At 56.6% G+C, this 22,952-nt stretch overlaps 6 protein-coding genes across 6 annotated transcripts; all 6 read right to left on the bottom strand.

The window, feature by feature from the left end:
* Positions 1-1,383: 1,383 nt before the first annotated feature.
* On the bottom strand, positions 1,384-2,958 carry LOC134549424 (inositol 1,4,5-trisphosphate receptor-interacting protein-like 1). The gene has a single exon (XM_063394969.1). The coding sequence runs from the start codon at positions 2,956-2,958 to the stop codon at positions 1,384-1,386; it is 1,575 nt and encodes a 524-aa protein (XP_063251039.1).
* A 2,180-nt stretch (positions 2,959-5,138) lies between these two features.
* On the bottom strand, positions 5,139-6,713 carry LOC134549438 (inositol 1,4,5-trisphosphate receptor-interacting protein-like 1). The gene has a single exon (XM_063394985.1). It carries the CDS (start codon positions 6,711-6,713, stop codon positions 5,139-5,141), a length of 1,575 nt encoding a protein of 524 aa, XP_063251055.1.
* A 2,180-nt stretch (positions 6,714-8,893) lies between these two features.
* LOC134549403 (inositol 1,4,5-trisphosphate receptor-interacting protein-like 1) lies at positions 8,894-10,468 on the bottom strand. Its single transcript, XM_063394949.1, has one exon. It carries the CDS (start codon positions 10,466-10,468, stop codon positions 8,894-8,896), a length of 1,575 nt encoding a protein of 524 aa, XP_063251019.1.
* Positions 10,469-12,648: 2,180 nt separating this feature from the next.
* LOC134549402 (inositol 1,4,5-trisphosphate receptor-interacting protein-like 1) lies at positions 12,649-14,223 on the bottom strand. The gene has a single exon (XM_063394948.1). The coding sequence runs from the start codon at positions 14,221-14,223 to the stop codon at positions 12,649-12,651; it is 1,575 nt and encodes a 524-aa protein (XP_063251018.1).
* Positions 14,224-16,403: 2,180 nt separating this feature from the next.
* On the bottom strand, positions 16,404-17,978 carry LOC134549428 (inositol 1,4,5-trisphosphate receptor-interacting protein-like 1). Its single transcript, XM_063394973.1, has one exon. It carries the CDS (start codon positions 17,976-17,978, stop codon positions 16,404-16,406), a length of 1,575 nt encoding a protein of 524 aa, XP_063251043.1.
* A 2,180-nt stretch (positions 17,979-20,158) lies between these two features.
* LOC134549437 (inositol 1,4,5-trisphosphate receptor-interacting protein-like 1) lies at positions 20,159-21,733 on the bottom strand. The gene has a single exon (XM_063394984.1). The coding sequence runs from the start codon at positions 21,731-21,733 to the stop codon at positions 20,159-20,161; it is 1,575 nt and encodes a 524-aa protein (XP_063251054.1).
* Positions 21,734-22,952: the final 1,219 nt, after the last annotated feature.

The following is a 22,952-nucleotide window of genomic DNA, read 5'->3' as shown; positions in this document are numbered from 1 at the left end:
CGCCCCGGCTGCTGCCCCCTCTGCCCCAGCCCTCCTCCTGCCCCGTCTCCTCACTGCGTGTGCACTCACCGCTTGCCCAAGCTCTCCTGGGGCAGCAGCACCGGCTGGGGCCTTTTACAGCTGCCCCCATTGTGACACGGCGCCTGTGCTGTCACAGAGCCCAGAGCGCATCACAGGCCACCCCCGCCCGCCGTCCCCAGCCCAGCTCGGGGAGCCCATCATGGCCCTGGGCACCCAAAGCCTCAACAGACACCAAGTGCAGACTTATGCCTTGGGAACCCGGGAACCCCAGAGCTTCCCTTTACAAAGGAGGCTCAATTGCACCCCCCACTACCCTTGTCAAATCTAAATTTGGGAGATATGACCCATGGATGTTCCCAGTGTAAGGGTGCAGGCTTTTATTTATCATTGAAGGCAGAACGTTTTCCCTATGAATATTGATCTTGATAGTTAAGGATACTTTAGCTGTTTTGACCACCATGACTTCTGGTTGAATTCAAGAGGCCAAAGGAATAGCCCCGCTTCAATGCACCATGCAAGTTACTGATGGGCACAATCCCCATTTGAGTCACTTTGTCATTTTTTCAGGAAGTTGCCCTGGATGGCCATTCTTTAAGAAATGGTGGGTTAAATAAAAAGGACACATTTCAGGCAATTTGAGAAACTGCTCTCATTTTATTAATTTTTCCAACACAGATATCCAAATATTACTGGAAAACAGACAAGCAACCACAGTGGGGTCCTTGAATTCCCTCAACTAAGGGTAACTTTGCACAACAGTTATACACTAACAGCACTAAAGGGCCTCCTCCGGCAGACATAAACAAGTCTCATGAAAACTTGGACTACCTATTCTCCTAAAGTGCATCTACAAGGACCTCCATCCTTACAAAACCATTAAAGCTACAGCTCACTACAGCATAACTACATTAAGTCCCTAACAGCCTAGGCTTCCGTCTTTGAGGTGATCTAAGAACCCTCTCCTTACAAAACCATTCAGACTACAGATCACTACTCTACTAACTACACTAACTACATGACTCTACTAACTACACTAAATACCAAACAGGCTGGATTTCTGTCTTTGAGGCGATCCAAGCAACCTCCATCAGATTCACTCTCTTCTGTGAGGATGTGCAAGTGGAGCTACTTTCTGCCTCACAGGCTTAGGCAACATCACTGTTGTAACGGGAAGGTGAAGGGCATGGCAACTCCGAGACGTGTCCGCACAAGGAATCCATGTGCTGCAGCGTCTTCCTTCCGCACGGGCAGGAAAGCAGCTTCAGGATTGCCAGGGACAAAAGCAGGACTTATGCAGCGTTCACGTGGCTGCCATAGGCTGTGAGCCCCGCCAGCAGAGCTCTGTACAGCAGGCAACTCCTCTCAGTGGCTGGAGAGCAGCACCCAGAGGCGATAGCGCAGCTGACCATAGGCGTGCACGGCCTCTCTGTGGGCGGCCGGATCTCGGGCCAGGTGCTCAAAGAGGTTGAGCGGCTCAAGGCCTCGCATTGCCGGCGGCACGCTGATCTCGGCAGGAAGCCTCTTGCTGCCCAGCACAAAGGGCTCCAGGCGTTTCAGCTGCAGGCAGCGGCCCAGGTATGCCATGATGGCCCAGAGCTGCCGTGCAAATTCACTGCTGCGCCACCGGGACAGCGGGACGGTGGTCAGCACGTGCATGACCACAGTCTTCCAGACAGAGCTGGAGAAACCTGTGCCCCTGAGGAGGCAGGTGAAGACCTGCAGGCATTTCAGGGCCAAGCGCTCACACGGCACCTGCCTGGCAATGTGCCGGAAGAATTTCACCTCAGCCGCAGCGCACGTCTCGGGCCACGCTGTGCTTGGGATGAAGTCGGCCCCGGCGGGCCGGCTTCTCCCAAAGGTCCTGGAGACGCCTTCCTGGGCCTCTGCGGTCTGGCTGACCACAAAGATGTCGGAGTCCCCATGGCGCACCCCAAGGAACACCTCCAGCGTCAGGCTCTTCTGGCCTTGGCTCAGCCGCAATTGGCAGGAACGGCTGCAGGGCTGGATCGCCAAGTGCCAGGAGCCTGACTGAGGCACGTGCGGCCACGAGGATTTCACCAAGCCGTGGAACCAGCGGCAGGTTTTCTCCACGTCCAGGTAGGAGCCGGTGCACAGTGTCTTGAGGAGGCTGCGCTCAGGCTTGCGCTGCAGCTTCTTCTGCGAGTGGTGCAGCAAGCACAACAGCTCCTCGCCCTGCTGCTCCCTCTGGCACGTGCACACCAGCTCCACACGGACGCTGAAGCTCCTTGCTGCCATCTGCCCTGCACTGTTCAGCTCTAAGTAGAAGGTGTGCCCTGGCGGGGGGTTCAGGGGGACTAGCACACGGTACACCCCATCCCACTCACGGGGACTCCAACCCTCAAAAGCACTGCCCACCCCAATGGCTTCCTCAGGCACCGGGTAGAAAGTCTTGCTCACGCTGTCCACAAAGACATGCCTCAAGCTTTCCATCAGCTCAGCTATCACTGAGCAACCTCTCTCCAGCTCCTCCACAGCCCAGTCTATGCGATCCACTGAAAGGATGCCTTGCTTATTTCCACCATCTCGCCTGTCTGCTCTGTCTTCCATTCCACCACTGCCGCTTTCTTCCTTGCCACCATCACTGCCTTCTTTTCCACTGGCTGCCACGTCACCTTGACCGTCTACTTTTCTATCCTCGTTCTTGCTTCTCTCCACATTTACACTGCCCTGTTCTTCATCCTTGTTTCTAGCCTTGCCATCCTCTTTTAACACTGCCTTCTTTTCTTCCTCAATTGCAGCAAAGCCACTATGGTCCCCTTCCTTCCCACCATCCCTGCTGTCTTCCTGCCCACTCCAATCACGGCCTCTCTGTTCACTGGCATCGCTGCTTTCCTGCACCTTCACATCTGTGTATTCTTCCTCTCCATCTACACCGTCTTCACCTTCATTTACGTCATCACTGTTGCCAGCCTTCATATTCTCACCACCGGTTGTTTCTTTGTTTCCATCCTCTTCTTCCTCCTTTCCAGCATCCTGGTCTTGCTCCACCTGCACATCAGTGCCTTCAATGCTGTTGTCACCCTCTTCTTCAATTGCAGCCACAGGACTGCTGTCGCTCTCATCTCCACTGCTGTTGTTGTCTGCCTCCATAGACAGATCAATGTTTTTCTTGCCTTCCGTTGAATCAACGCTTCCTTCTTCCTCTTCCTTTCCTCTCTCATCTCCTAAGCTCTTGCAGGAGCTCTGGTCCTTGCTGCTGCTGCTGGCTTCCCAGCTCCTTCTCCTGCAGCTAAACCACAGGATCAAGAGGAGCAGGACTCCAGCAAGAGCGCAGAACGGCCACTGCTGCAGAGCACCAAAGAGCGCGGCTCCCCAGCCCAGCTCCTGCTGCTCCGGGGGCCCCTGCTCCAGCTCCTGCAGCAGCCGAGCCATCTCGCGCTCCAGCAGCTCCCGACGCTCCTGCATGCGCCGGTGCGTGGCCTCATCCAGCCCACCGCCAGCAGGCTGCGGGTACTGCATCAGGCTGTGCACCAGCACGAAGAGCAAGGCCAACAACGCCATGGTCTGCAGGGGGACACACGCAAGGGGTTCAGTGGGGCCGCAATGGAGACAGACACTGGGGGCCAGGAGCCGCAGCGAGGGAGCGGCGGCAAGGACAGGGCCCCGGGCAGCTGGCAGGCGGCAAGGCCTGCACCGCTGCCCCCGCAGGCCCCGGGGCCTGAGCAAGGCGCTGCCGCCAAGGGGCTGGGCCCTGCACGCAGGGGCAGAACACACGCCCCGGCTGCTGCCCCCTCTGCCCCAGCCCTCCTCCTGCCCCGTCTCCTCACTGCGTGTGCACTCACCGCTTGCCCAAGCTCTCCTGGGGCAGCAGCACCGGCTGGGGCCTTTTACAGCTGCCCCCATTGTGACACGGCGCCTGTGCTGTCACAGAGCCCAGAGCGCATCACAGGCCACCCTCGCCCGCCGTCCCCAGCCCAGCTCGGGGAGCCCATCATGGCCCTGGGCACCCAAAGCCTCAACAGACACCAAGTGCAGACTTATGCCTTGGGAACCCGGGAACCCCAGAGCTTCCCTTGACAAAGGAGGCTCAATTGCACCCCCCACAACCCTTGTCAAATCTAAATTTGGGAGATATGACCCATGGATGTTCCCAGTGTAAGGGTGCAGGCTTTTATTTATCATTGAAGGCAGAACGTTTTCCCTATGAATATTGATCTTGATAGTTAAGGATACTTTAGCTGTTTTGACCACCATGACTTCTGGTTGAATTCAAGAGGCCAAAGGAATAGCCCCGCTTCAATGCACCATGCAAGTTACTGATGGGCACAATCCCCATTTGAGTCACTTTGTCATTTTTTCAGGAAGTTGCCCTGGATGGCCATTCTTTAAGAAATGGTGGGTTAAATAAAAAGGACACATTTCAGGCAATTTGAGAAACTGCTCTCATTTTATTAATTTTTCCAACACAGATATCCAAATATTACTGGAAAACAGACAAGCAACCACAGTGGGGTCCTTGAATTCCCTCAACTAAGGGTAACTTTGCACAACAGTTATACACTAACAGCACTAAAGGGCCTCCTCCGGCAGACATAAACAAGTCTCATGAAAACTTGGACTACCTATTCTCCTAAAGTGCATCTACAAGGACCTCCATCCTTACAAAACCATTAAAGCTACAGCTCACTACAGCATAACTACATTAAGTCCCTAACAGCCTAGGCTTCCGTCTTTGAGGTGATCTAAGAACCCTCTCCTTACAAAACCATTCAGACTACAGATCACTACTCTACTAACTACACTAACTACATGACTCTACTAACTACACTAAATACCAAACAGGCTGGATTTCTGTCTTTGAGGCGATCCAAGCAACCTCCATCAGATTCACTCTCTTCTGTGAGGATGTGCAAGTGGAGCTACTTTCTGCCTCACAGGCTTAGGCAACATCACTGTTGTAACGGGAAGGTGAAGGGCATGGCAACTCCGAGACATGTCCACACAAGGAATCCACGTGCTGCAGCGTCTTCCTTCCGCACGGGCAGGAAAGCAGCTTCAGGATTGCCAGGGACAAAAGCAGGACTTATGCAGCGTTCACGTGGCTGCCATAGGCTGTGAGCCCCGCCAGCAGAGCTCTGTACAGCAGGCAACTCCTCTCAGTGGCTGGAGAGCAGCACCCAGAGGCGATAGCGCAGCTGACCATAGGCGTGCACGGCCTCTCTGTGGGCGGCCGGATCTCGGGCCAGGTGCTCAAAGAGGTTGAGCGGCTCAAGGCCTCGCATTGCCGGCGGCACGCTGATCTCTGCAGGAAGCCTCTTGCTGCCCAGCACAAAGGGCTCCAGGCGTTTCAGCTGCAGGCAGCGGCCCAGGTATGCCATGATGGCCCAGAGCTGCCGTGCAAATTCACTGCTGCGCCACCGGGACAGCGGGACGGTGGTCAGCACGTGCATGACCACAGTCTTCCAGACAGAGCTGGAGAAACCTGTGCCCCTGAGGAGGCAGGTGAAGACCTGCAGGCATTTCAGGGCCAAGCGCTCACACGGCACCTGCCTGGCAATGTGCCGGAAGAATTTCACCTCGGCCACAGCGCACGTCTCGGGCCACGCTGTGCTTGGGTTGAAGTCGGCCCCGGCGGGCCGGCTTCTCCCAAAGGTCCTGGAGACACCTTCCTGGGCCTCTGCGGTCTGGCTGACCACAAAGATGTCGGAGTCCCCATGGCGCACCCCAAGGAACACCTCCAGCGTCAGGCTCTTCTGGCCTTGGCTCAGCCGCAATTGGCAGGAACGGCTGCAGGGCTGGATCGCCAAGTGCCAGGAGGCTGACTGAGGCACGTGCGGCCACGAGGATTTCACCAAGCCGTGGAACCAGCGGCAGGTTTTCTCCACGTCCAGGTAGGAGCCGGTGCACAGTGTCTTGAGGAGGCTGCGCTCAGGCTTGCGCTGCAGCTTCTTCTGCGAGTGGTGCAGCAAGCACAACAGCTCCTCGCCCTGCTGCTCCCTCTGGCACGTGCACACCAGCTCCACACGGACGCTGAAGCTCCTTGCTGCCATCTGCCCTGCACTGTTCAGCTCTAAGTAGAAGGTGTGCCCTGGCGGGGGGTTCAGGGGGACTAGCACACGGTACACCCCATCCCACTCACGGGGACTCCAACCCTCAAAAGCACTGCCCACCCCAATGGCTTCCTCAGGCACCGGGTAGAAAGTCTTGCTCACGCTGTCCACAAAGACACGCCTCAAGCTCTCCATCAGCTCAGCTATCACTGAGCAACCTCTCTCCAGCTCCTCCACAGCCCAGTCTATGCGATCCACTGAAAGGATGCCTTGCTTATTTCCACCATCTCGCCTGTCTGCTCTGTCTTCCATTCCACCACTGCCGCTTTCTTCCTTGCCACCATCACTGCCTTCTTTTCCACTGGCTGCCACGTCACCTTGACCGTCTACTTTTCTATCCTCGTTCTTGCTTCTCTCCACATTTACACTGCCCTGTTCTTCATCCTTGTTTCTAGCCTTGCCATCCTCTTTTAACACTGCCTTCTTTTCTTCCTCAATTGCAGCAAAGCCACTATGGTCCCCTTCCTTCCCACCATCCCTGCTGTCTTCCTGCCCACTCCAATCACGGCCTCTCTGTTCACTGGCATCGCTGCTTTCCTGCACCTTCACATCTGTGTATTCTTCCTCTCCATCTACACCGTCTTCACCTTCATTTACGTCATCACTGTTGCCAGCCTTCATATTCTCACCACCGGTTGTTTCTTTGTTTCCATCCTCTTCTTCCTCCTTTCCAGCATCCTGGTCTTGCTCCACCTGCACATCAGTGCCTTCAATGCTGTTGTCACCCTCTTCTTCAATTGCAGCCACAGGACTGCTGTCGCTCTCATCTCCACTGCTGCTGTTGTCTGCCTCCATAGACAGATCAATGTTTTTCTTGCCTTCCGTTGAATCAACGCTTCCTTCTTCCTCTTCCTTTCCTCTCTCATCTCCTAAGCTCTTGCAGGAGCTCTGGTCCTTGCTGCTGCTGCTGGCTTCCCAGCTCCTTCTCCTGCAGCTAAACCACAGGATCAAGAGGAGCAGGACTCCAGCAAGAGCGCAGAACGGCCACTGCTGCAGAGCACCAAAGAGCGCGGCTCCCCAGCCCAGCTCCTGCTGCTCCGGGGGCCCCTGCTCCAGCTCCTGCAGCAGCCGAGCCATCTCGCGCTCCAGCAGCTCCCGACGCTCCTGCATGCGCCGGTGCGTGGCCTCATCCAGCCCACCGCCAGCAGGCTGCGGGTACTGCATCAGGCTGTGCACCAGCACGAAGAGCAAGGCCAACAACGCCATGGTCTGCAGGGGGACACACGCAAGGGGTTCAGTGGGGCCGCAATGGAGACAGACACTGGGGGCCAGGAGCCGCAGCGAGGGAGCGGCGGCAAGGACAGGGCCCCGGGCAGCTGGCAGGCGGCAAGGCCTGCACCGCTGCCCCCGCAGGCCCCGGGGCCTGAGCAAGGCGCTGCCGCCAAGGGGCTGGGCCCTGCACGCAGGGGCAGAACACACGCCCCGGCTGCTGCCCCCTCTGCCCCAGCCCTCCTCCTGCCCCGTCTCCTCACTGCGTGTGCACTCACCGCTTGCCCAAGCTCTCCTGGGGCAGCAGCACCGGCTGGGGCCTTTTACAGCTGCCCCCATTGTGACACGGCGCCTGTGCTGTCACAGAGCCCAGAGCGCATCACAGGCCACCCCCGCCCGCCGTCCCCAGCCCAGCTCGGGGAGCCCATCATGGCCCTGGGCACCCAAAGCCTCAACAGACACCAAGTGCAGACTTATGCCTTGGGAACCCGGGAACCCCAGAGCTTCCCTTGACAAAGGAGGCTCAATTGCACCCCCCACTACCCTTGTCAAATCTAAATTTGGGAGATATGACCCATGGATGTTCCCAGTGTAAGGGTGCAGGCTTTTATTTATCATTGAAGGCAGAACGTTTTCCCTATGAATATTGATCTTGATAGTTAAGGATACTTTAGCTGTTTTGACCACCATGACTTCTGGTTGAATTCAAGAGGCCAAAGGAATAGCCCCGCTTCAATGCACCATGCAAGTTACTGATGGGCACAATCCCCATTTGAGTCACTTTGTCATTTTTTCAGGAAGTTGCCCTGGATGGCCATTCTTTAAGAAATGGTGGGTTAAATAAAAAGGACACATTTCAGGCAATTTGAGAAACTGCTCTCATTTTATTAATTTTTCCAACACAGATATCCAAATATTACTGGAAAACAGACAAGCAACCACAGTGGGGTCCTTGAATTCCCTCAACTAAGGGTAACTTTGCACAACAGTTATACACTAACAGCACTAAAGGGCCTCCTCCGGCAGACATAAACAAGTCTCATGAAAACTTGGACTACCTATTCTCCTAAAGTGCATCTACAAGGACCTCCACCCTTACAAAACCATTAAAGCTACAGCTCACTACAGCATAACTACATTAAGTCCCTAACAGCCTAGGCTTCCGTCTTTGAGGTGATCTAAGAACCCTCTCCTTACAAAACCATTCAGACTACAGATCACTACTCTACTAACTACACTAACTACATGACTCTACTAACTACACTAAATACCAAACAGGCTGGATTTCTGTCTTTGAGGCGATCCAAGCAACCTCCATCAGATTCACTCTCTTCTGTGAGGATGTGCAAGTGGAGCTACTTTCTGCCTCACAGGCTTAGGCAACATCACTGTTGTAACGGGAAGGTGAAGGGCATGGCAACTCCGAGACGTGTCCGCACAAGGAATCCACGTGCTGCAGCGTCTTCCTTCCGCACGGGCAGGAAAGCAGCTTCAGGATTGCCAGGGACAAAAGCAGGACTTATGCAGCGTTCACGTGGCTGCCATAGGCTGTGAGCCCCGCCAGCAGAGCTCTGTACAGCAGGCAACTCCTCTCAGTGGCTGGAGAGCAGCACCCAGAGGCGATAGCGCAGCTGACCATAGGCGTGCACGGCCTCTCTGTGGGCGGCCGGATCTCGGGCCAGGTGCTCAAAGAGGTTGAGCGGCTCAAGGCCTCGCATTGCCGGCGGCACGCTGATCTCGGCAGGAAGCCTCTTGCTGCCCAGCACAAAGGGCTCCAGGCGTTTCAGCTGCAGGCAGCGGCCCAGGTATGCCATGATGGCCCAGAGCTGCCGTGCAAATTCACTGCTGCGCCACCGGGACAGCGGGACGGTGGTCAGCACGTGCATGACCACAGTCTTCCAGACAGAGCTGGAGAAACCTGTGCCCCTGAGGAGGCAGGTGAAGACCTGCAGGCATTTCAGGGCCAAGCGCTCACACGGCACCTGCCTGGCAATGTGCCGGAAGAATTTCACCTCGGCCACAGCGCACGTCTCGGGCCACGCTGTGCTTGGGATGAAGTCGGCCCCGGCGGGCCGGCTTCTCCCAAAGGTCCTGGAGACGCCTTCCTGGGCCTCTGCGGTCTGGCTGACCACAAAGATGTCGGAGTCCCCATGGCGCACCCCAAGGAACACCTCCAGCGTCAGGCTCTTCTGGCCTTGGCTCAGCCGCAATTGGCAGGAACGGCTGCAGGGCTGGATCGCCAAGTGCCAGGAGCCTGACTGAGGCACGTGCGGCCACGAGGATTTCACCAAGCCGTGGAACCAGCGGCAGGTTTTCTCCACGTCCAGGTAGGAGCCGGTGCACAGTGTCTTGAGGAGGCTGCGCTCAGGCTTGCGCTGCAGCTTCTTCTGCGAGTGGTGCAGCAAGCACAACAGCTCCTCGCCCTGCTGCTCCCTCTGGCACGTGCACACCAGCTCCACACGGACGCTGAAGCTCCTTGCTGCCATCTGCCCTGCACTGTTCAGCTCTAAGTAGAAGGTGTGCCCTGGCGGGGGGTTCAGGGGGACTAGCACACGGTACACCCCATCCCACTCACGGGGACTCCAACCCTCAAAAGCACTGCCCACCCCAATGGCTTCCTCAGGCACCGGGTAGAAAGTCTTGCTCACGCTGTCCACAAAGACACGCCTCAAGCTCTCCATCAGCTCAGCTATCACTGAGCAACCTCTCTCCAGCTCCTCCACAGCCCAGTCTATGCGATCCACTGAAAGGATGCCTTGCTTATTTCCACCATCTCGCCTGTCTGCTCTGTCTTCCATTCCACCACTGCCGCTTTCTTCCTTGCCACCATCACTGCCTTCTTTTCCACTGGCTGCCACGTCACCTTGACCGTCTACTTTTCTATCCTCGTTCTTGCTTCTCTCCACATTTACACTGCCCTGTTCTTCATCCTTGTTTCTAGCCTTGCCATCCTCTTTTAACACTGCCTTCTTTTCTTCCTCAATTGCAGCAAAGCCACTATGGTCCCCTTCCTTCCCACCATCCCTGCTGTCTTCCTGCCCACTCCAATCACGGCCTCTCTGTTCACTGGCATCGCTGCTTTCCTGCACCTTCACATCTGTGTATTCTTCCTCTCCATCTACACCGTCTTCACCTTCATTTACGTCATCACTGTTGCCAGCCTTCATATTCTCACCACCGGTTGTTTCTTTGTTTCCATCCTCTTCTTCCTCCTTTCCAGCATCCTGGTCTTGCTCCACCTGCACATCAGTGCCTTCAATGCTGTTGTCACCCTCTTCTTCAATTGCAGCCACAGGACTGCTGTCGCTCTCATCTCCACTGCTGCTGTTGTCTGCCTCCATAGACAGATCAATGTTTTTCTTGCCTTCCGTTGAATCAACGCTTCCTTCTTCCTCTTCCTTTCCTCTCTCATCTCCTAAGCTCTTGCAGGAGCTCTGGTCCTTGCTGCTGCTGCTGGCTTCCCAGCTCCTTCTCCTGCAGCTAAACCACAGGATCAAGAGGAGCAGGACTCCAGCAAGAGCGCAGAACGGCCACTGCTGCAGAGCACCAAAGAGCGCGGCTCCCCAGCCCAGCTCCTGCTGCTCCGGGGGCCCCTGCTCCAGCTCCTGCAGCAGCCGAGCCATCTCGCGCTCCAGCAGCTCCCGACGCTCCTGCATGCGCCGGTGCGTGGCCTCATCCAGCCCACCGCCAGCAGGCTGCGGGTACTGCATCAGGCTGTGCACCAGCACGAAGAGCAAGGCCAACAACGCCATGGTCTGCAGGGGGACACACGCAAGGGGTTCAGTGGGGCCGCAATGGAGACAGACACTGGGGGCCAGGAGCCGCAGCGAGGGAGCGGCGGCAAGGACAGGGCCCCGGGCAGCTGGCAGGCGGCAAGGCCTGCACCGCTGCCCCCGCAGGCCCCGGGGCCTGAGCAAGGCGCTGCCGCCAAGGGGCTGGGCCCTGCACGCAGGGGCAGAACACACGCCCCGGCTGCTGCCCCCTCTGCCCCAGCCCTCCTCCTGCCCCGTCTCCTCACTGCGTGTGCACTCACCGCTTGCCCAAGCTCTCCTGGGGCAGCAGCACCGGCTGGGGCCTTTTACAGCTGCCCCCATTGTGACACGGCGCCTGTGCTGTCACAGAGCCCAGAGCGCATCACAGGCCACCCCCGCCCGCCGTCCCCAGCCCAGCTCGGGGAGCCCATCATGGCCCTGGGCACCCAAAGCCTCAACAGACACCAAGTGCAGACTTATGCCTTGGGAACCCGGGAACCCCAGAGCTTCCCTTGACAAAGGAGGCTCAATTGCACCCCCCACTACCCTTGTCAAATCTAAATTTGGGAGATATGACCCATGGATGTTCCCAGTGTAAGGGTGCAGGCTTTTATTTATCATTGAAGGCAGAACGTTTTCCCTATGAATATTGATCTTGATAGTTAAGGATACTTTAGCTGTTTTGACCACCATGACTTCTGGTTGAATTCAAGAGGCCAAAGGAATAGCCCCGCTTCAATGCACCATGCAAGTTACTGATGGGCACAATCCCCATTTGAGTCACTTTGTCATTTTTTCAGGAAGTTGCCCTGGATGGCCATTCTTTAAGAAATGGTGGGTTAAATAAAAAGGACACATTTCAGGCAATTTGAGAAACTGCTCTCATTTTATTAATTTTTCCAACACAGATATCCAAATATTACTGGAAAACAGACAAGCAACCACAGTGGGGTCCTTGAATTCCCTCAACTAAGGGTAACTTTGCACAACAGTTATACACTAACAGCACTAAAGGGCCTCCTCCGGCAGACATAAACAAGTCTCATGAAAACTTGGACTACCTATTCTCCTAAAGTGCATCTACAAGGACCTCCACCCTTACAAAACCATTAAAGCTACAGCTCACTACAGCATAACTACATTAAGTCCCTAACAGCCTAGGCTTCCGTCTTTGAGGTGATCTAAGAACCCTCTCCTTACAAAACCATTCAGACTACAGATCACTACTCTACTAACTACACTAACTACATGACTCTACTAACTACACTAAATACCAAACAGGCTGGATTTCTGTCTTTGAGGCGATCCAAGCAACCTCCATCAGATTCACTCTCTTCTGTGAGGATGTGCAAGTGGAGCTACTTTCTGCCTCACAGGCTTAGGCAACATCACTGTTGTAACGGGAAGGTGAAGGGCATGGCAACTCCGAGACGTGTCCGCACAAGGAATCCACGTGCTGCAGCGTCTTCCTTCCGCACGGGCAGGAAAGCAGCTTCAGGATTGCCAGGGACAAAAGCAGGACTTATGCAGCGTTCACGTGGCTGCCATAGGCTGTGAGCCCCGCCAGCAGAGCTCTGTACAGCAGGCAACTCCTCTCAGTGGCTGGAGAGCAGCACCCAGAGGCGATAGCGCAGCTGACCATAGGCGTGCACGGCCTCTCTGTGGGCGGCCGGATCTCGGGCCAGGTGCTCAAAGAGGTTGAGCGGCTCAAGGCCTCGCATTGCCGGCGGCACGCTGATCTCGGCAGGAAGCCTCTTGCTGCCCAGCACAAAGGGCTCCAGGCGTTTCAGCTGCAGGCAGCGGCCCAGGTATGCCATGATGGCCCAGAGCTGCCGTGCAAATTCACTGCTGCGCCACCGGGACAGCGGGACGGTGGTCAGCACGTGCATGACCACAGTCTTCCAGACAGAGCTGGAGAAACCTGTGCCCCTGAGGAGGCAGGTGAAGACCTGCAGGCATTTCAGGGCCAAGCGCTCACACGGCACCTGCCTGGCAATGTGCCGGAAGAATTTCACCTCGGCCACAGCGCACGTCTCGGGCCACGCTGTGCTTGGGATGAAGTCGGCCCCGGCGGGCCGGCTTCTCCCAAAGGTCCTGGAGACGCCTTCCTGGGCCTCTGCGGTCTGGCTGACCACAAAGATGTCGGAGTCCCCATGGCGCACCCCAAGGAACACCTCCAGCGTCAGGCTCTTCTGGCCTTGGCTCAGCCGCAATTGGCAGGAACGGCTGCAGGGCTGGATCGCCAAGTGCCAGGAGCCTGACTGAGGCACGTGCGGCCACGAGGATTTCACCAAGCCGTGGAACCAGCGGCAGGTTTTCTCCACGTCCAGGTAGGAGCCGGTGCACAGTGTCTTGAGGAGGCTGCGCTCAGGCTTGCGCTGCAGCTTCTTCTGCGAGTGGTGCAGCAAGCACAACAGCTCCTCGCCCTGCTGCTCCCTCTGGCACGTGCACACCAGCTCCACACGGACGCTGAAGCTCCTTGCTGCCATCTGCCCTGCACTGTTCAGCTCTAAGTAGAAGGTGTGCCCTGGCGGGGGGTTCAGGGGGACTAGCACACGGTACACCCCATCCCACTCACGGGGACTCCAACCCTCAAAAGCACTGCCCACCCCAATGGCTTCCTCAGGCACCGGGTAGAAAGTCTTGCTCACGCTGTCCACAAAGACACGCCTCAAGCTCTCCATCAGCTCAGCTATCACTGAGCAACCTCTCTCCAGCTCCTCCACAGCCCAGTCTATGCGATCCACTGAAAGGATGCCTTGCTTATTTCCACCATCTCGCCTGTCTGCTCTGTCTTCCATTCCACCACTGCCGCTTTCTTCCTTGCCACCATCACTGCCTTCTTTTCCACTGGCTGCCACGTCACCTTGACCGTCTACTTTTCTATCCTCGTTCTTGCTTCTCTCCACATTTACACTGCCCTGTTCTTCATCCTTGTTTCTAGCCTTGCCATCCTCTTTTAACACTGCCTTCTTTTCTTCCTCAATTGCAGCAAAGCCACTATGGTCCCCTTCCTTCCCACCATCCCTGCTGTCTTCCTGCCCACTCCAATCACGGCCTCTCTGTTCACTGGCATCGCTGCTTTCCTGCACCTTCACATCTGTGTATTCTTCCTCTCCATCTACACCGTCTTCACCTTCATTTACGTCATCACTGTTGCCAGCCTTCATATTCTCACCACCGGTTGTTTCTTTGTTTCCATCCTCTTCTTCCTCCTTTCCAGCATCCTGGTCTTGCTCCACCTGCACATCAGTGCCTTCAATGCTGTTGTCACCCTCTTCTTCAATTGCAGCCACAGGACTGCTGTCGCTCTCATCTCCACTGCTGCTGTTGTCTGCCTCCATAGACAGATCAATGTTTTTCTTGCCTTCCGTTGAATCAACGCTTCCTTCTTCCTCTTCCTTTCCTCTCTCATCTCCTAAGCTCTTGCAGGAGCTCTGGTCCTTGCTGCTGCTGCTGGCTTCCCAGCTCCTTCTCCTGCAGCTAAACCACAGGATCAAGAGGAGCAGGACTCCAGCAAGAGCGCAGAACGGCCACTGCTGCAGAGCACCAAAGAGCGCGGCTCCCCAGCCCAGCTCCTGCTGCTCCGGGGGCCCCTGCTCCAGCTCCTGCAGCAGCCGAGCCATCTCGCGCTCCAGCAGCTCCCGACGCTCCTGCATGCGCCGGTGCGTGGCCTCATCCAGCCCACCGCCAGCAGGCTGCGGGTACTGCATCAGGCTGTGCACCAGCACGAAGAGCAAGGCCAACAACGCCATGGTCTGCAGGGGGACACACGCAAGGGGTTCAGTGGGGCCGCAATGGAGACAGACACTGGGGGCCAGGAGCCGCAGCGAGGGAGCGGCGGCAAGGACAGGGCCCCGGGCAGCTGGCAGGCGGCAAGGCCTGCACTGCTGCCCCCGCAGGCCCCGGGGCCTGAGCAAGGCGCTGCCGCCAAGGGGCTGGGCCCTGCACGCAGGGGCAGAACACACGCCCCGGCTGCTGCCCCCTCTGCCCCAGCCCTCCTCCTGCCCCGTCTCCTCACTGCGTGTGCACTCACCGCTTGCCCAAGCTCTCCTGGGGCAGCAGCACCGGCTGGGGCCTTTTACAGCTGCCCCCATTGTGACACGGCGCCTGTGCTGTCACAGAGCCCAGAGCGCATCACAGGCCACCCCCGCCCGCCGTCCCCAGCCCAGCTCGGGGAGCCCATCATGGCCCTGGGCACCCAAAGCCTCAACAGACACCAAGTGCAGACTTATGCCTTGGGAACCCGGGAACCCCAGAGCTTCCCTTGACAAAGGAGGCTCAATTGCACCCCCCACTACCCTTGTCAAATCTAAATTTGGGAGATATGACCCATGGATGTTCCCAGTGTAAGGGTGCAGGCTTTTATTTATCATTGAAGGCAGAACGTTTTCCCTATGAATATTGATCTTGATAGTTAAGGATACTTTAGCTGTTTTGACCACCATGACTTCTGGTTGAATTCAAGAGGCCAAAGGAATAGCCCCGCTTCAATGCACCATGCAAGTTACTGATGGGCACAATCCCCATTTGAGTCACTTTGTCATTTTTTCAGGAAGTTGCCCTGGATGGCCATTCTTTAAGAAATGGTGGGTTAAATAAAAAGGACACATTTCAGGCAATTTGAGAAACTGCTCTCATTTTATTAATTTTTCCAACACAGATATCCAAATATTACTGGAAAACAGACAAGCAACCACAGTGGGGTCCTTGAATTCCCTCAACTAAGGGTAACTTTGCACAACAGTTATACACTAACAGCACTAAAGGGCCTCCTCCGGCAGACATAAACAAGTCTCATGAAAACTTGGACTACCTATTCTCCTAAAGTGCATCTACAAGGACCTCCATCCTTACAAAACCATTAAAGCTACAGCTCACTACAGCATAACTACATTAAGTCCCTAACAGCCTAGGCTTCCGTCTTTGAGGTGATCTAAGAACCCTCTCCTTACAAAACCATTCAGACTACAGATCACTACTCTACTAACTACACTAACTACATGACTCTACTAACTACACTAAATACCAAACAGGCTGGATTTCTGTCTTTGAGGCGATCCAAGCAACCTCCATCAGATTCACTCTCTTCTGTGAGGATGTGCAAGTGGAGCTACTTTCTGCCTCACAGGCTTAGGCAACATCACTGTTGTAACGGGAAGGTGAAGGGCATGGCAACTCCGAGACGTGTCCGCACAAGGAATCCATGTGCTGCAGCGTCTTCCTTCCGCACGGGCAGGAAAGCAGCTTCAGGATTGCCAGGGACAAAAGCAGGACTTATGCAGCGTTCACGTGGCTGCCATAGGCTGTGAGCCCCGCCAGCAGAGCTCTGTACAGCAGGCAACTCCTCTCAGTGGCTGGAGAGCAGCACCCAGAGGCGATAGCGCAGCTGACCATAGGCGTGCACGGCCTCTCTGTGGGCGGCCGGATCTCGGGCCAGGTGCTCAAAGAGGTTGAGCGGCTCAAGGCCTCGCATTGCCGGCGGCACGCTGATCTCTGCAGGAAGCCTCTTGCTGCCCAGCACAAAGGGCTCCAGGCGTTTCAGCTGCAGGCAGCGGCCCAGGTATGCCATGATGGCCCAGAGCTGCCGTGCAAATTCACTGCTGCGCCACCGGGACAGCGGGACGGTGGTCAGCACGTGCATGACCACAGTCTTCCAGACAGAGCTGGAGAAACCTGTGCCCCTGAGGAGGCAGGTGAAGACCTGCAGGCATTTCAGGGCCAAGCGCTCACACGGCACCTGCCTGGCAATGTGCCGGAAGAATTTCACCTCGGCCACAGCGCACGTCTCGGGCCACGCTGTGCTTGGGTTGAAGTCGGCCCCGGCGGGCCGGCTTCTCCCAAAGGTCCTGGAGACACCTTCCTGGGCCTCTGCGGTCTGGCTGACCACAAAGATGTCGGAGTCCCCATGGCGCACCCCAAGGAACACCTCCAGCGTCAGGCTCTTCTGGCCTTGGCTCAGCCGCAATTGGCAGGAACGGCTGCAGGGCTGGATCGCCAAGTGCCAGGAGCCTGACTGAGGCACGTGCGGCCACGAGGATTTCACCAAGCCGTGGAACCAGCGGCAGGTTTTCTCCACGTCCAGGTAGGAGCCGGTGCACAGTGTCTTGAGGAGGCTGCGCTCAGGCTTGCGCTGCAGCTTCTTCTGCGAGTGGTGCAGCAAGCACAACAGCTCCTCGCCCTGCTGCTCCCTCTGGCACGTGCACACCAGCTCCACACGGACGCTGAAGCTCCTTGCTGCCATCTGCCCTGCACTGTTCAGCTCTAAGTAGAAGGTGTGCCCTGGCGGGGGGTTCAGGGGGACTAGCACACGGTACACCCCATCCCACTCACGGGGACTCCAACCCTCAAAAGCACTGCCCACCCCAATGGCTTCCTCAGGCACCGGGTAGAAAGTCTTGCTCACGCTGTCCACAAAGACACGCCTCAAGCTCTCCATCAGCTCAGCTATCACTGAGCAACCTCTCTCCAGCTCCTCCACAGCCCAGTCTATGCGATCCACTGAAAGGATGCCTTGCTTATTTCCACCATCTCGCCTGTCTGCTCTGTCTTCCATTCCACCACTGCCGCTTTCTTCCTTGCCACCATCACTGCCTTCTTTTCCACTGGCTGCCACGTCACCTTGACCGTCTACTTTTCTATCCTCGTTCTTGCTTCTCTCCACATTTACACTGCCCTGTTCTTCATCCTTGTTTCTAGCCTTGCCATCCTCTTTTAACACTGCCTTCTTTTCTTCCTCAATTGCAGCAAAGCCACTATGGTCCCCTTCCTTCCCACCATCCCTGCTGTCTTCCTGCCCACTCCAATCACGGCCTCTCTGTTCACTGGCATCGCTGCTTTCCTGCACCTTCACATCTGTGTATTCTTCCTCTCCATCTACACCGTCTTCACCTTCATTTACGTCATCACTGTTGCCAGCCTTCATATTCTCACCACCGGTTGTTTCTTTGTTTCCATCCTCTTCTTCCTCCTTTCCAGCATCCTGGTCTTGCTCCACCTGCACATCAGTGCCTTCAATGCTGTTGTCACCCTCTTCTTCAATTGCAGCCACAGGACTGCTGTCGCTCTCATCTCCACTGCTGCTGTTGTCTGCCTCCATAGACAGATCAATGTTTTTCTTGCCTTCCGTTGAATCAACGCTTCCTTCTTCCTCTTCCTTTCCTCTCTCATCTCCTAAGCTCTTGCAGGAGCTCTGGTCCTTGCTGCTGCTGCTGGCTTCCCAGCTCCTTCTCCTGCAGCTAAACCACAGGATCAAGAGGAGCAGGACTCCAGCAAGAGCGCAGAACGGCCACTGCTGCAGAGCACCAAAGAGCGCGGCTCCCCAGCCCAGCTCCTGCTGCTCCGGGGGCCCCTGCTCCAGCTCCTGCAGCAGCCGAGCCATCTCGCGCTCCAGCAGCTCCCGACGCTCCTGCATGCGCCGGTGCGTGGCCTCATCCAGCCCACCGCCAGCAGGCTGCGGGTACTGCATCAGGCTGTGCACCAGCACGAAGAGCAAGGCCAACAACGCCATGGTCTGCAGGGGGACACACGCAAGGGGTTCAGTGGGGCCGCAATGGAGACAGACACTGGGGGCCAGGAGCCGCAGCGAGGGAGCGGCGGCAAGGACAGGGCCCCGGGCAGCTGGCAGGCGGCAAGGCCTGCACTGCTGCCCCCGCAGGCCCCGGGGCCTGAGCAAGGCGCTGCCGCCAAGGGGCTGGGCCCTGCACGCAGGGGCAGAACACACGCCCCGGCTGCTGCCCCCTCTGCCCCAGCCCTCCTCCTGCCCCGTCTCCTCACTGCGTGTGCACTCACCGCTTGCCCAAGCTCTCCTGGGGCAGCAGCACCGGCTGGGGCCTTTTACAGCTGCCCCCATTGTGACACGGCGCCTGTGCTGTCACAGAGCCCAGAGCGCATCACAGGCCACCCCCGCCCGCCGTCCCCAGCCCAGCTCGGGGAGCCCATCATGGCCCTGGGCACCCAAAGCCTCAACAGACACCAAGTGCAGACTTATGCCTTGGGAACCCGGGAACCCCAGAGCTTCCCTTTACAAAGGAGGCTCAATTGCACCCCCCACTACCCTTGTCAAATCTAAATTTGGGAGATATGACCCATGGATGTTCCCAGTGTAAGGGTGCAGGCTTTTATTTATCATTGAAGGCAGAACGTTTTCCCTATGAATATTGATCTTGATAGTTAAGGATACTTTAGCTGTTTTGACCACCATGACTTCTGGTTGAATTCAAGAGGCCAAAGGAATAGCCCCGCTTCAATGCACCATGCAAGTTACTGATGGGCACAATCCCCATTTGAGTCACTTTGTCATTTTTTCAGGAAGTTGCCCTGGATGGCCATTCTTTAAGAAATGGTGGGTTAAATAAAAAGGACACATTTCAGGCAATTTGAGAAACTGCTCTCATTTTATTAATTTTTCCAACACAGATATCCAAATATTACTGGAAAACAGACAAGCAACCACAGTGGGGTCCTTGAATTCCCTCAACTAAGGGTAACTTTGCACAACAGTTATACACTAACAGCACTAAAGGGCCTCCTCCGGCAGACATAAACAAGTCTCATGAAAACTTGGACTACCTATTCTCCTAAAGTGCATCTACAAGGACCTCCATCCTTACAAAACCATTAAAGCTACAGCTCACTACAGCATAACTACATTAAGTCCCTAACAGCCTAGGCTTCCGTCTTTGAGGTGATCTAAGAACCCTCTCCTTACAAAACCATTCAGACTACAGATCACTACTCTACTAACTACACTAACTACATGACTCTACTAACTACACTAAATACCAAACAGGCTGGATTTCTGTCTTTGAGGCGATCCAAGCAACCTCCATCAGATTCACTCTCTTCTGTGAGGATGTGCAAGTGGAGCTACTTTCTGCCTCACAGGCTTAGGCAACATCACTGTTGTAACGGGAAGGTGAAGGGCATGGCAACTCCGAGACGTGTCCGCACAAGGAATCCATGTGCTGCAGCGTCTTCCTTCCGCACGGGCAGGAAAGCAGCTTCAGGATTGCCAGGGACAAAAGCAGGACTTATGCAGCGTTCACGTGGCTGCCATAGGCTGTGAGCCCCGCCAGCAGAGCTCTGTACAGCAGGCAACTCCTCTCAGTGGCTGGAGAGCAGCACCCAGAGGCGATAGCGCAGCTGACCATAGGCGTGCACGGCCTCTCTGTGGGCGGCCGGATCTCGGGCCAGGTGCTCAAAGAGGTTGAGCGGCTCAAGGCCTCGCATTGCCGGCGGCACGCTGATCTCTGCAGGAAGCCTCTTGCTGCCCAGCACAAAGGGCTCCAGGCGTTTCAGCTGCAGGCAGCGGCCCAGGTATGCCATGATGGCCCAGAGCTGCCGTGCAAATTCACTGCTGCGCCACCGGGACAGCAGGACGGTGGTCAGCACGTGCATGACCACAGTCTTCCAGACAGAGCTGGAGAAACCTGTGCCCCTGAGGAGGCAGGTGAAGACCTGCAGGCATTTCAGGGCCAAGCGCTCACACGGCACCTGCCTGGCAATGTGCCGGAAGAATTTCACCTCGGCCACAGCGCACGTCTCGGGCCACGCTGTGCTTGGGATGAAGTCGGCCCCGGCGGGCCGGCTTCTCCCAAAGGTCCTGGAGACGCCTTCCTGGGCCTCTGCAGTCTGGCTGACCACAAAGATGTCGGAGTCCCCATGGCGCACCCCAAGGAACACCTCCAGCGTCAGGCTCTTCTGGCCTTGGCTCAGCCGCAATTGGCAGGAACGGCTGCAGGGCTGGATCGCCAAGTGCCAGGAGCCTGACTGAGGCACGTGCGGCCACGAGGATTTCACCAAGCCGTGGAACCAGCGGCAGGTTTTCTCCACGTCCAGGTAGGAGCCGGTGCACAGTGTCTTGAGGAGGCTGCGCTCAGGCTTGCGCTGCAGCTTCTTCTGCGAGTGGTGCAGCAAGCACAACAGCTCCTCGCCCTGCTGCTCCCTCTGGCACGTGCACACCAGCTCCACACGGACGCTGAAGCTCCTTGCTGCCATCTGCCCTGCACTGTTCAGCTCTAAGTAGAAGGTGTGCCCTGGCGGGGGGTTCAGGGGGACTAGCACACGGTACACCCCATCCCACTCACGGGGACTCCAACCCTCAAAAGCACTGCCCACCCCAATGGCTTCCTCAGGCACCGGGTAGAAAGTCTTGCTCACGCTGTCCACAAAGACACGCCTCAAGCTCTCCATCAGCTCAGCTATCACTGAGCAACCTCTCTCCAGCTCCTCCACAGCCCAGTCTATGCGATCCACTGAAAGGATGCCTTGCTTATTTCCACCATCTCGCCTGTCTGCTCTGTCTTCCATTCCACCACTGCCGCTTTCTTCCTTGCCACCATCACTGCCTTCTTTTCCACTGGCTGCCACGTCACCTTGACCGTCTACTTTTCTATCCTCGTTCTTGCTTCTCTCCACATTTACACTGCCCTGTTCTTCATCCTTGTTTCTAGCCTTGCCATCCTCTTTTAACACTGCCTTCTTTTCTTCCTCAATTGCAGCAAAGCCACTATGGTCCCCTTCCTTCCCACCATCCCTGCTGTCTTCCTGCCCACTCCAATCACGGCCTCTCTGTTCACTGGCATCGCTGCTTTCCTGCACCTTCACATCTGTGTATTCTTCCTCTCCATCTACACCGTCTTCACCTTCATTTACGTCATCACTGTTGCCAGCCTTCATATTCTCACCACCGGTTGTTTCTTTGTTTCCATCCTCTTCTTCCTCCTTTCCAGCATCCTGGTCTTGCTCCACCTGCACATCAGTGCCTTCAATGCTGTTGTCACCCTCTTCTTCAATTGCAGCCACAGGACTGCTGTCGCTCTCATCTCCACTGCTGTTGTTGTCTGCCTCCATAGACAGATCAATGTTTTTCTTGCCTTCCGTTGAATCAACGCTTCCTTCTTCCTCTTCCTTTCCTCTCTCATCTCCTAAGCTCTTGCAGGAGCTCTGGTCCTTGCTGCTGCTGCTGGCTTCCCAGCTCCTTCTCCTGCAGCTAAACCACAGGATCAAGAGGAGCAGGACTCCAGCAAGAGCGCAGAACGGCCACTGCTGCAGAGCACCAAAGAGCGCGGCTCCCCAGCCCAGCTCCTGCTGCTCCGGGGGCCCCTGCTCCAGCTCCTGCAGCAGCCGAGCCATCTCGCGCTCCAGCAGCTCCCGACGCTCCTGCATGCGCCGGTGCGTGGCCTCATCCAGCCCACCGCCAGCAGGCTGCGGGTACTGCATCAGGCTGTGCACCAGCACGAAGAGCAAGGCCAACAACGCCATGGTCTGCAGGGGGACACACGCAAGGGGTTCAGTGGGGCCGCAATGGAGACAGACACTGGGGGCCAGGAGCCGCAGCGAGGGAGCGGCGGCAAGGACAGGGCCCCGGGCAGCTGGCAGGCGGCAAGGCCTGCACCGCTGCCCCCGCAGGCCCCGGGGCCTGAGCAAGGCGCTGCCGCCAAGGGGCTGGGCCCTGCACGCAGGGGCAGAACACACGCCCCGGCTGCTGCCCCCTCTGCCCCAGCCCTCCTCCTGCCCCGTCTCCTCACTGCGTGTGCACTCACCGCTTGCCCAAGCTCTCCTGGGGCAGCAGCACCGGCTGGGGCCTTTTACAGCTGCCCCCATTGTGACACGGCGCCTGTGCTGTCACAGAGCCCAGAGCGCATCACAGGCCACCCCCGCCCGCCGTCCCCAGCCCAGCTCGGGGAGCCCATCATGGCCCTGGGCACCCAAAGCCTCAACAGACACCAAGTGCAGACTTATGCCTTGGGAACCCGGGAACCCCAGAGCTTCCCTTGACAAAGGAGGCTCAATTGCACCCCCCACTACCCTTGTCAAATCTAAATTTGGGAGATATGACCCATGGATGTTCCCAGTGTAAGGGTGCAGGCTTTTATTTATCATTGAAGGCAGAACG

Source organism: Prinia subflava, chromosome 4, assembly GCF_021018805.1.
Source record: "Prinia subflava isolate CZ2003 ecotype Zambia chromosome 4, Cam_Psub_1.2, whole genome shotgun sequence".
Lineage (NCBI taxonomy): Eukaryota > Metazoa > Chordata > Aves > Passeriformes > Cisticolidae > Prinia > Prinia subflava.
This window is presented reverse-complemented; position numbering and strand designations above follow the sequence as displayed.

Bases quoted from the DNA above. Each gene is read 5' to 3' on its own strand.
- LOC134549424 (XM_063394969.1), bottom strand. From the start codon at position 2,958: ATGAAGGCTGGCAACAGTGATGACGTAAATGAAGGTGAAGACGGTGTA.
- LOC134549402 (XM_063394948.1), bottom strand. From the start codon at position 14,223: ATGAAGGCTGGCAACAGTGATGACGTAAATGAAGGTGAAGACGGTGTA.
- LOC134549403 (XM_063394949.1), bottom strand. From the start codon at position 10,468: ATGAAGGCTGGCAACAGTGATGACGTAAATGAAGGTGAAGACGGTGTA.
- LOC134549428 (XM_063394973.1), bottom strand. From the start codon at position 17,978: ATGAAGGCTGGCAACAGTGATGACGTAAATGAAGGTGAAGACGGTGTA.
- LOC134549438 (XM_063394985.1), bottom strand. From the start codon at position 6,713: ATGAAGGCTGGCAACAGTGATGACGTAAATGAAGGTGAAGACGGTGTA.
- LOC134549437 (XM_063394984.1), bottom strand. From the start codon at position 21,733: ATGAAGGCTGGCAACAGTGATGACGTAAATGAAGGTGAAGACGGTGTA.